Consider the following 12,543-nt stretch of genomic DNA (forward strand, 5'->3'; position numbering starts at 1 on the left):
TGTCTTGGCTAAATCCCTTTTGTTTTAGTTGCTGTTCCCCTTATTTATAAATAAGATCATCGGCAAAGTTATCAAAACAATTTTTTTTAGCAATTTTAAAGGATTAATAGCTAACATTCCATCATTTTTTTAAATTCAAACAAATTACTTCCAAAATAAGCATCAAATTTGAAATGTCAAGTGAGTAAAACTGTATTCAGCATCTAATTTCTACCAATTACCTATCACCTTATCTTTTATCTGTGTCTACAAACAAGTACCTAACTTATCAACCGACATTTCAATTGATAAATTATCGCTATCTGAATAGTGTTGTTAATAACTAATTCATGATTTTCTTTCAGGGCTGTTGGATGTTCAGCCTAAACAGGCTCTTTACATTGGTGCTGGAGTTGCCATAAGTGCCGGTTTTGCATATGCTGCTTTTAATTTTACCAAGAGAGTCTTAGACAACAGGGTACCAAAGAAGTAAGTAAATGAGGATGAAGAACTGGATCAGATGTTAATTGTGAGTTGTTGCTGGATTCAGTTGAAATCAATCTACACTTTATTAGAATTAATAAAAAAAAAAAAATAAACATTAGCTTTGCAGACCTTAAGATCCATAGCTGCGCGTTTATATGCGTTTCATGGCTATCGGGAGTTTAACGAGGGAGGATTCGCCAGATCTCTCGCTCAAACCTAGACCTACAGTTTATAGTGGAATCCGAACCACTTCTTTGATGACATTACTGCCTGTAGCCTTCAAAGGGAGGCTGTGAGCCGCGTTTCCACTACATATGATTCGAAAAAGGACATGTGAAAAATTTCCCATGCCGAGTCTCGAACCCATGATCGCTAGATCGGTGTTGCAATAATTATGTACCGAAGTACTAAACCATTCCGCCACCGAGCCACCTCGACTCACCATTATTAGAATTAGCATCATTCTTATATTGATATTCCGCGTCTAGAATCTCAATTACCATTAATTCCAATTAAACTTGTCAATTTTATGTCTAATTATCAAATTCATCCATTATTTCAGATGGAGAAAAGTCGGCGAGGTCAGTGACCTCATTTGCTATCCAATAAAGTCATGCGGTTGGATTCGTACTAATGAATTTAACTGTTCGCAAATTGGAATTGAAAAAGATAATATTCGTGATCGAGTATTTATGGTTGTTAGAACGAATGGAGAATTTATCACAGCACGTGCCTATCCACCTTTGGTTCAAGTCAATCCAGTCATTAAGGATGATGTAATGACTTTATCAGCACCTGGAATGAGAGACATTCAGATTGACATTAATAGACTTTTTACGATTCCTAAATCAAAAGCAAGTGTTTGGACTCATTCAGTTGACATTATTGATGCTGGTGAGGAAGCTGCTCAATGGTTCTCAAGATTTATTCTAAAGGAAGACTTTGGACTTCGACTGGTCTTTTATCCTCAATCATATCCAACACGTCCTGTACGTGAGAAGAATTCAATTTTTGAAACTGCAATTCCTGATGACACTGGTGCTCTTCATGATGCTACATCATTTATGCTTATCAATGAAGGATCAATTGCTGATTTGAATTCAAGACTTAAGAAACCTGTGACTCCATTGCAATTTAGACCAAATATTGTAATTAAGGGATCAAGTGCCTTTGAGGAAGACAATTGGAAGTGGATTAAGATTGGAAATAATGCAATCTTCCGTAATGTGAAGCCATGTACAAGGTAAGACTTGCTGTTAACTTTGATTCCGTAACTGTTTCTCACTGTCTATCCATTTTTTGTTGTGCATACCTTTATGGACCTTTAGTAAAAAAGATCTTTCATTTCTTGGGTATATTTTCACTAATTAAATGTTAATACTTGCTATAAATCAATTTTAAAGCATACTTTCCATCCCTAAATTTAGATGCATCTTTACCAACATTGATCCTGAAGACGCTCAAAGAAATCCAGACGATGAGCCATTGAAGACACTCAAGAAATATCGACAATTTGAAAAGACTGGTGAATCACCTGTCATGGGTATTCATCTTGGTATTCGTGAATATGGAGCCTTGAAGCTTGGTGACTCTGTTTATGTTGAGGCTGATTAGGCGATGATCCTTAAAGGATTTAAAACATAAATTATTTTGAGGGTGGATTTAAGTATTTTAAGTAAATTGTTGCAATTATTGAGTTAGGGATTCTTGGAGTTTAATAGTCATCATTTGTCAGAGCAGTGCTGTCTAGACTGTGTGTCACAGCACATTAGTGTACTCTAATCCAATGCAGTATTAGAGGAAATTGTGTTTCAAATTTGATACCACTTTAAACAACCGGAAAGCAATATTATCATTCAAATACCCAACATCACTTCCATTGCAGACTAGAAACGACTTGTTTGACCACAATTACATCAATTGCTTCACATTTACAGAACAACTTTTCTATAAATTTTATATTTTTTACCATAAAGATTCAATTTTATTTTGCATTTTTACCCAATTTTTATTATAAAACTAACAAAAAGTGATAACAAATAAAGTATTTAACATTTTTAAGTCTGGAATTTTGATGACAGGATGATGGTTCCTATAAGGAATAGTTAAATGATTCTAAAATAAGCGTTTTATTATTTTCATTGAGAATTTTTCCAATTAAGCAGCACTCTACGACGACCAAGAGGCAGTATACTTATAATAAAGTGACATCCAGCTGGTAAATTTGATTGTTTTCACAAACTAGCTGCCAAATGGTTCAAAGTATACTGCTAGCTCGTTGCTGGAATGGAAACATTTCAATATCTGCCGATTGTATAAACTTGATCCAATTTAAAATCCATCCTAAATTCCTTAAGAAGTATCAAATTGAAGCAAAACAATTAAATAAGAAAACACAGTTCCAAAAATAGAGAACATAAATGTCCAGTCTATGTTGAAAAGTCCAGCCGAAACCTCAATCTTCTCATGTTCAATTTGGAAATTGAAGTTATTGATATGCCTCAATATCCTTCTATTCTTTGAGTCCATCATTCTTTGAAGCACAATTCCTTCCATATTTCCGACTTCAGTCTTCATTAAAGCTGAATGAAGAATGATCCATGCACCAAACCAGAAGAAGAATTGGACATAAGCAAAGACAATGATTGAGAAAATCAGTTCCTCGAATGTTGAGCCGTAAATGATTTGATGGATCAAACCAAAATAGAAGAAAATATTGAAGAATGTAAATTGGAAGAAGAAGTTGAGAAGGTTCAGTGAGTAGCAAGCATTTATGGACGAAATGACATCGCATAGTCTAATGTGGATTCTTCTGATGACCTTAATTGTCTCAATACTTTGGATATCTTGTTCTAAAATTTGATTAATATACTTAAATCTTAGATAGACAGTATCAATGATCAGCATGTGAGTTACTTGATAATTCATATAAGCAATGATGTTTATGAATGCAAAAATTCCTTCCATTATGTCCATTTCGATTGTATCCAAATAATTCAGGTATAGATATTGATCGACACCTACCGTGACGTATAAAGACAAGAAGTAAAACACTGTGACTGTCAATGCAGCCTTAAAGTGCTTCGAATGGTTGATTTCAATTCCAAAAGTTGTCAAATTTTCATCAATCCAATTAATATCCTCAATAACTTTTTCATGCTGCCTTCTAATGATGAAATTGAAAGCTCTGAAGACTGTCGGCATGAAAATTGTCAACTGCAGCAATATCGTAAGTCCAATTTGAAAAATTAGTGAATTTCTGCTTCCGACATTGATGTTTGAACTTTTTAATGACATAAAAAGTCCAACGACGATATAGAAAATCAGCCTTAAATATTCATCGACCTTCAGATTCTTGTCTCTGCTTTTGATGGAACCAACTGAGAAGTGGAAGTATCCGAAAAGTCTAACAAGTGAGCAGTTAAATGAGCAGACTTCAAAAAAATTGGTTTTGTTGAAAAATTTGACCATTTTTATTTATTCGAGAGGTAAATACAGAATGACAGAAGGAAGTGAACATAATTTATGGGTAGGAAAAGTCACAAGTCATGTTGCAAATGGTGATTAAAAGGTTATGATAAATATTCAATTAATTTTCATAAATAAATATTGAAATCGTCACTGTAATAGGTCTAGGAAGGAGTCAGGGGTGTTTTCAGGGAATTGAGGGATATCTAGTAAGGTTCGGTCGATATCCACAGGCCTGCAGTTTCCAGCAATGCTTTATAGTTCGTCAAAGACTGCAGGTCTTCAGTTTTGAACGGACCCTAACATTTACCCAACATTCCTCCATCTCCTGGAACTAATATCGTCATAAATTCCAGAGAAGCTTAATTACCTCATAAATAATTAAATTTCATAATTCATAATTAATTACAGTAACTCATGCAACATGCTATTCTTCTAGCTAACATTCCTATTATTATTCTTTCCAATATAAAGCTCGTCTCTATACATTTGCTTGTACTGACCTATCACACTACCAACTATAGAACATGTTTTCATTTCAATGTCAAACTGCTTGCAAGTTTCAAGCAAAGTTTCTTTCAGTTGCGGTAGGACAGCAGCATCAATTGATGGAAATAGTTGATGCAAAACTTGTTCACCGTAAAGTGTCAAAATTGTCAGAATGTTTGTATTGGCACCTGGTCGATCACAGACTGCATTCATTTGATATTCTCCAAAATCGTAGGTAAAGATTTCATCGCCTTGATGGATTGTTGTTGGTGTATGATGACCACGATTGATGAGTCCAATGACATGAAAAACACTTGCTGCTATGATTATGTGAAGCCACTTGTAAATTGGTTCGAAAAAGTCTGATGATTGAGTTCCTGTGATGTACAGTATGGCTGGTATGATGAACATTACAAGGTCGTCCCAAAAGAAAGTCTCTTGGATTCCCCAGAAGAATCCTTGGACTCTGAAAAGGGAAATTTATTAAGTTCTTAGAAATTTTCCTCAAATTTAAGCTTCAGTTTTGCTATCTAAACTTAAGGATACTCAATGTCAACCAGCCCCAGGCCAGGCATTATCACAATAAGACAGATTTGAATGGCACAAGTCGGTTAATTAATCCAAAATCCGGTACTAGTTCGGCCTAACTATAGCATAGATCTGAATTCAAATCAAACTCGGCACCAAGCCAAAGACATGCCAACTTAGGATCAGATTTTTGATCTATTAACCGATTAGTGCTGTTCATATACACAAGCATGCAACACCGATAAATTCCCTCACCTCATCCTCAACATGTTGAAGAAATACAGCACGTGAATGTTGACATGAACTGCAATTGACTGAATTTTGTACTGCAAATCCTTTACTTCTATTGGAAGCCATTTGAAATGTGGATCGAAAAAGGTCGTTTCTAAGTCTGCGTATGTGTTTGGATACATGTGATGAGACTGCAATAGAAAAATTCATTCATAAATGTTTTCATGGCTCAATAGTTAAAAGGGGTTGTTCACAAATGATGAGCTTGGTATCGTGACACGACACTTAATTTGAACGACACTGCAATAGGTTCGAAAAATCTCAAATTTTCATATTGTACATCATTTATGCACAACCCACAAACTCAAACTTACAAGTATATGAAAAACTCTCATGTCCCTAGTCGCTGCCATACTCAAATTTCCCGTATACATTCTCCAGTTGTCTGCTTTATGTAGAAAATTATGTGACATTGACACCAACCATTCCAACAACAGGCCAGCGATTATCACTGGTGCTATATAATTTACATTAACATAATCACTTGGCTGAACTCGACTCACAAACACGACAGACATCAAAAAAGCGACGAGTGTTAAGTCGTGGATTATTTTTGATTTAATTTCTACACTTCTGTCGACAGTTTTCATTTTCTGTCCAATTTTTCTCTTTAAAGTTTTATAAAATCCATTGTCATCAAATGTATAACGATAGTTCCTTTCTCTAGTTGCAACACCAACACAGTAATTGTCCAAAACATCACTCGGTCTTGATGATAAATGATAAGACTCAAATGCTTCCGTTATATCAGTTCCCTGAAATATAGATGAAGATGAAAATGAAGATGAATCGTGTACTGAACTGGAAACAAACTTGATGACCTTGGAGATTTTCGTAAAAACTTTACAGACTAAACTTGTTTACGTCTTTAACAAAATTTTCTTCATAATTTGTTTTGACTACTTGAGAATTTTTTTACCTTTGTAATTTCCAGCCATGCTCTCCCTCCAGGATGTTTGGGTATGAAGTCTGTCAAGTCATACAATCTATCATGAACTCGCCATAATCCAGCTGCATTGTCGTCTAACTTCTTTCCTTCTATCCATTTCCAACAACCGTTGACAAAATCATTGCGAAAAGTTGGAAATTTACGTATCAGCGAATTATTTTTGAGATAGTCAAGGGATGACATGTTGCTAACTTGAATAAATAAGGCAGACTGCGAATTATTGTAAGTTTTAAGATGTTACATCGTCTGGAAAACCTTAAAAACTTGTCAAATAATCAAGATCAGCCGGTTAAACTTGATCTGTGTCATCTTTTATGGCAATGCCTTTATATGTATGCAATACTGGCCCTTTGGAATGTCTTTATTGTGATTTTATGAATCAGCTGACTCAGGAAATCGTCATAGACAAGTTTATCAATAAATTAGTTATCATCACGTAGACCTCATCAGCATTCCGTTGCATATCCGTTAAGTTCATTGCCATCAACAATCAAAACTGGGCAGAAAATGATGATCCCTTGATTGAAAGGTTTGATGCATGTCATAAAGCAATCTGAGTGCATCAAAAATAGTCAAATATTGTCCATCAAGATGATAGGCCTCATAATAGTTTTATTGCTTCTTAATTTTCATTATTCGTTGACTTTTGACTTTAATTCAACTGTGTCCAGTAATATAAGATACTATTTCTATCATGGGTGAGTTAAAGTGCTTGAAAATTCAGGAAGAAATTGTGATTTTTTTTTGTGACATTTCCAGCTACTCAGTAGACACTTATGGCGTGACAAATTTCCCCAAAATCCTTAACAACCCAAATTTTGATCCTGAAAAGCCAACAACGTTTTACTTCTATGGATCAATGGAATTCCCGCTGATTCCATCAGTCACCGTTATTAAGGATGCTTACCTTGCCAATGGACGACATAATTTCATAATTATTGGAAATAAGCTTCCGTTCTTACATATTTTGAAGAATACACCGATAATTTCTGATAAAATATCAGACAACTTATTGCAATTCGTGAGTGCTGGATATGACATTAGAAAAATTACACTTTTATCATATTCACTTGGTTCTAAGGCTATTGCACCGATGACATCAAGGCTATTAAAAATTAAATCAAACAATTATTATAGAATTCCAAGAATTGTTGCACTAGATCCAGGAATAATGAAAGATCATGAATTGAGTATGTCAGGTGGAGAGCGACTCAATTCAAATGACGCAGATTTTGTGATGACAATTCACACAGATTGTCATAAATGGGGTACTAGCCAATCCCATGGACATGTAGATTTTTGGATAAATGGTGGATGTGATCAGCCAATGTGTGGACTATTTGGAAGTACTATAAGTGTCTGCAATCATCTGTTTGTGCTGGTTTATTGGGCTGAAGCTGTAAAAAGTGACAGCAAGACTGCATTTGAGTCAAGGCAGTGTGCTAGTTGGAAGAGTTATTTGAACAATGATTGTGATTTAAGTTTGCCTGCTGCATATATTGGGCTTTATACACCGGAGAGTTTAACTGGGAATTATTATGTGAGGACGAATAAAGTTCCGCCTTTTTCGAGGTCCTGAATTAATGTGGTGAAATTAAAGAGGCTACCTGAATAGCTCAAGTTGGTTATTCGATCTAGAATTCTAAACCATAGCTGTACCTAGTATGAGTCACGTCGTTCTGGGGCTGGATTTATGATCAATTAATCGATTTGTGCTTTTCACGCTCATTAATGACTTTATGGATTTTTATATTATTTTGTTGTAAAAATTTAGAAATATTACTAGATGCTAAGGGGTCGTTCATTTATTCCGTGACGCGAAAATTTGACTTTTTGACCTTTTTCCTCTCCAAGTTACGTAATAAGTAAACGACCCTTAATATTTTAATAAATTGAAGCATTCAAAACCTTTAAAAATCAATAGTTTTGTCAATGACAGCTTACATATGATCACCATTTACATCATATAAGTCTAACCACATGCATCCTACCTCAATCTTAATTGAGATGCATATATTTTCATTTTAACTAGGTAATAAAAAACTACAAAGTATTTACTAAAATTATGAAATAAAAATATTTCCATTTACTGCCTTGTTAGCAGCTCTTTGTTAATTTTTTTATCTGCAAATTAATTCTTCAGCTCATTAGCTCAACAATCCCACAGCATAATAATCAAGGACTGAATGTTTTAAGGCACTCGGCAAATCTCCAGTCGTCTCCTAATTATCAATAATTCCAAAGCTATACATAAATTATATTTTTCACGACACATTATTTGTTAATAAATCTCAACTTATGACACTTTGTGAAACAAAGCAGCCTTTATATGCTAAACATGCACAACATAATATGTAGGATATCGCACTAAAAAATCTCCGTTGACATTACATTTGTTACAGTAACACGCAAAATACAGACAGACAAATAGATGTAGATCGTGAGTCGTTGACTGCTGGAAATGAAAATTGAGTACACGAGACTAAGGTGTTTACATTTTATTTAAGTGAAAAAAATATTGACGCAGTCTAATGCTGATCGTCAAGATGAACAATCTTGTAATTGTTACAGTACTGTTGAAGATTTCTTTTTCGTTTGGATTTGACTTGAATCAAACTGTTGCGTGTAATATTCGGTACTACTTCTATCATGGGTGAGTTAGGAATTAGAATTTAGAACCTGGACAGCACAATGCAGTCAATTGCATTTTTCGTCATGATAATGGTTCGAAATCAGTTGTCATCATGCTGTCTGGGCCACTTCGCGTCTTACCGTTATGCGACAACATAGCGGTACCTTAGCAAACACGTTGTGCTGTCCACAGAATATTTTCGAATTTTAATTTCAATATTCCACACTAAAATGCCAAATACTCGCATTAAAAGCTCATCACTCGACACCTACGACATCAAAACCTTCCCAAAACTCATCGACAATCCAAATTTTGATCCCGACAAGCCAACAACATTCTACATTTATGGAACAATGGAAGGTATTTGGGTGCCAACAGTCATCGCCGTTAAAGATGCTTATCTAGCTAATGGAAAGCATAATTTCATTATTGTTGGTAATAAGAATCCATTCTTGCATGTTTTCATGAACGCGCTGATAATTGCTGAGAAATTTTCTGATAACATGCTTGACTTAATAAATTCTGGATACGACTATTCAAAAGTTACGTTCGTGTCGTTTTCACTTGGCTCTAAGGCTATTGCTCCAATGACTTCAAGATTGATAAAAATTAAGTCAAATTACAAGTTCAAATTACCAAAAATTGTTGCACTTGATCCAGGAATTGTAAGGAATAATGAACTGAAGTTGACTATGGGAGAGCGACTGAATTCTAATGACGCTGATTTTGTGATGACAGTTCATACAGATTGTCATTATTGGGGTACTAAGGATTCACATGGACATGTCAATTTTTGGGTTAATGGTGGATGTGATCAGCCGATGTGTGTGAATGACTTTAGTGAGTATTTAGTGACTTGCTGCATTACAAAAAACAACAAATTATACATATTTCTTATGTTACAGCAAAAAGTGTCTGCAATCACTTAATGGCAGCATACTATTGGGCTGAAGCTGTAAGAAGTGATAGCCAAACAACATTTAAATCAAGGCAATGTGCTAGTTGGAAGAATTATTTGAAAAAAGATTGTGATTTAAGTTTACCGGTTGCATATGTTGGACTTTACACGCCGGCAAATGTAACTGGTGATTATTATGTGAGGACGAACAAAGTTGTTCCTTATTCGAGATCTTGAAGTGATAGATGAAGGCGTTATTGTGTTAATAATTTATTTAAGAATGTTACATCTGCTTTAAGTAAGATTTGCTAGATTTTTTAATGAGGTCAGTGAAATTATGATTAAGGTTTGCTAAAAATTAGAATAAATCTCATTGTTGAATTTTTTGGGTGGAATAATTTAGTGAATTTAGCTATGATTAAAAAGTAATAAACATCTAGTCACATAAAATTTTAAGTGTAGTGTCATGACAAACAGAAATCTATTGTAAATCAAATCATGCGTAGGTGAATCTGTAAATGTGACTCAAAAGCGTTTGTTCTTGGTTTGATTGGTTAAAAATCAGCAGTTTATAAAGAAGGAAGTTGGTTTAGTCCCCAATCCCCTCTCCCATCCACTCTGAATTCAAAACTATGCGAATTGCACAGACCAAATGCAGACAAAATGTTATAAATGCAAATAATTTTGACTGAATTTTGACAGACAAGTCATTAATAATACTTTTTGTTAAAGATATAATTTGAGAGATTTTCAAAATCTCAGACATTTCAAAATAAATAGTTAAACTACAATTAAATAAAAAATTTTCATTTTGTTAAGAAAAGCATATGAATTAAATTTTCTTAATACTTTAACCTTGAGTATTCAGCCCTTGAAATTGCATAGTGTAAACAAAATTACATGGGTCAGATCTTTAGAAAATAATGCAATTTATTATAAATTATTAAAATGTTTACGATACGATAAGCATAAACCTTGCAAAATTTGCATCCATAATAATATTTATAATGTAAATTGAGTATTCTAACTAAGAATGTAAACTTATGATAATTGAGAATAAAAATAAAGAGTCTCTCATGCCCTCAAAAAGAAAAAATCTGCTCTATTTCAATCCGTTTTAATCACTTTCTTGGAGTCTTTACAGCCAACGAGAAGATAAAGAGAAATGTCGAAGACAAAATTCATTATTTTAATTTTATTTAGTAAGTAATGTGAATAATTTGTGTCAATTGAACCTTATTTTATATCCAATTACAGTTATAAATCTCAATTTGATCAGCTGTGGTAAAAATAAGGAACGACAACCGAAGAAAAATTACACAGAAATTGCCACAAATGAAGAACTTCAGAAATTAAGTCAAGAAATTTTTGAGTTAGACAATACAAATATTTTATCAAAGGTCCATATAAACTATCAAGGACGTTTTCAGTCACACAATTCAACTGATGATCTCGCACCAGAACCGTAAATATTTTTTGGTTTTATAATTTTTGACTTAATTATTGTGCGTACAATTAAAAACTGTTTTTGAGCATGATTATGAATGAGATGAGCTTGGGATGGACATGACATAAAGTCATTCCCGAATTTGGCAGATTGATCCAAAATCCGGTAAATCGATCTTTAGGCTGACGAGACTCTGGCATGGTGCCCAATTTAAGCCAAATCCGGCATCAAGTCAGAGTCTCAAGCGTCTGGAGTTGAATTTTTGATCAATTTAAGCTATTTTGACTGTCATTTAATAATTCCAAAAATCCACAAAACATCCACAAAACACTCCTCATTATGCGCCCTAATAACTGCACCTAATCTTCAACATAACTACAATCTTACTTCCAATTTCATTCATAGGCTGTTGACTTACGAAAATGAAATAACAGAGTTGGACACAATAAAGCATATGATGATGATGTACGATAATTATGAAAGAAACTCATCTGTTGATGAGATCGTTACGGACGACGAGAGAGCAGAAGAGAAAAATTTCATCAATTCGCTCTTAAGCACAGCTGTTATGAAGTATGTCAAGTTGCCGGTTCTCTCTCAACCTTTTTTTCTCATTTTTTTTTGTTTTTATTTTGTTTTTTTCACCTTAGAAAAACACTAAATTTTTTGGAGTCAAAAAACCTTGTTGGAAGCAGTGAAGATGAACAATATACGTTATTGCATTCCATTTGGTTTGGTTTATATCCGCGGAATAAAGGCACGAATGCGACATCGTCTGGCTTTGAGCATGTTTTTCTTAGTGAAATTAAAAAGAAGAAGACAATTGGGCTGCATAATTGGATATATTTTGCAATGATGGAAAAGACTGGAGAACTTGACTATAAGGGATGGATGAGTCGTGCTAATCTTGGTGATGTAAGTTGGTTTTGGGTTAGAATGACATTTAATTTTGAATTCTTGATCTTCTTAACTTCCAGAAAGCAATAATTCTAACCATCAAACTAACTATCAACGGCTACAGAAAGAACATCAGCTCAATAATGATTGGAACTTCACCGGAACTTGAATTCGCACTTTACACATTATGCTTCAAAACCAGGGTCAATCGAAAATGCCCTCTGTCATTTAATGACACAAAATTCAATATCAATTCCTACTCATTAGTCCATAAAAAGAAGAAACTTGTCGCATCTGCTTATGCTGAAATCAAGGAGAATAATTTCGTAGAATCGGAATCAATTTGATGACGACATTGTGCGAAAAATGTGTTTTAAGTTGTAAAAAACAGGTATATCATGCCTGGCTTATGGAAATGTGATGAAAAAAGGATCGCAAAAAATTTAATAAAATCAAAGACAAAAAGATTTTTGGTTTCA

The 12,543-nt window shown here is 34.1% G+C and overlaps 4 protein-coding genes across 4 annotated transcripts; 3 read left to right on the forward strand and 1 right to left on the reverse strand.

The window, feature by feature from the left end:
* The first annotated feature begins 39 nt into the window (after positions 1 to 39).
* LOC139094847 (mitochondrial amidoxime reducing component 2-like) lies at positions 40 to 2,526 on the forward strand. The gene is made up of 4 exons (XM_070646035.1): positions 40 to 180; positions 345 to 468; positions 1,028 to 1,708; positions 1,893 to 2,526. Exons 1-4 carry the CDS (start codon positions 174 to 176, stop codon positions 2,077 to 2,079), a joined length of 999 nt encoding a protein of 332 aa, XP_070502136.1. The 5' UTR covers positions 40 to 173; the 3' UTR covers positions 2,080 to 2,526.
* A 1,414-nt stretch (positions 2,527 to 3,940) lies between these two features.
* On the reverse strand, positions 3,941 to 6,373 carry LOC139095071 (cytochrome b5-related protein-like). The gene is made up of 4 exons (XM_070646319.1): positions 6,161 to 6,373; positions 5,556 to 5,996; positions 5,206 to 5,372; positions 3,941 to 4,888 (listed from the first exon to the last, which is right to left on the reverse strand). Exons 1-4 carry the CDS (start codon positions 6,371 to 6,373, stop codon positions 4,369 to 4,371), a joined length of 1,341 nt encoding a protein of 446 aa, XP_070502420.1. The 3' UTR covers positions 3,941 to 4,368.
* Positions 6,374 to 6,884: 511 nt separating this feature from the next.
* Positions 6,885 to 9,957, forward strand: LOC139095072 (uncharacterized). The gene is made up of 4 exons (XM_070646320.1): positions 6,885 to 6,888; positions 7,075 to 7,762; positions 9,076 to 9,662; positions 9,728 to 9,957. Exons 1-4 carry the CDS (start codon positions 6,885 to 6,887, stop codon positions 9,955 to 9,957), a joined length of 1,509 nt encoding a protein of 502 aa, XP_070502421.1.
* An 897-nt stretch (positions 9,958 to 10,854) lies between these two features.
* On the forward strand, positions 10,855 to 12,541 carry LOC139094917 (endoribonuclease Arlr-like). The gene is made up of 5 exons (XM_070646154.1): positions 10,855 to 10,922; positions 10,978 to 11,185; positions 11,573 to 11,740; positions 11,818 to 12,082; positions 12,145 to 12,541. Exons 1-5 carry the CDS (start codon positions 10,886 to 10,888, stop codon positions 12,409 to 12,411), a joined length of 945 nt encoding a protein of 314 aa, XP_070502255.1. The 5' UTR covers positions 10,855 to 10,885; the 3' UTR covers positions 12,412 to 12,541.
* The last annotated feature ends 2 nt before the right edge of the window (positions 12,542 to 12,543 follow it).

Source organism: Chironomus tepperi, unplaced genomic scaffold (genome assembly GCF_022539635.2).
Source record: "Chironomus tepperi strain 1889 unplaced genomic scaffold, CSIRO-AGI_Ctep_v1 contig_359, whole genome shotgun sequence".
Taxonomy (NCBI): domain Eukaryota; kingdom Metazoa; phylum Arthropoda; class Insecta; order Diptera; family Chironomidae; genus Chironomus; species Chironomus tepperi.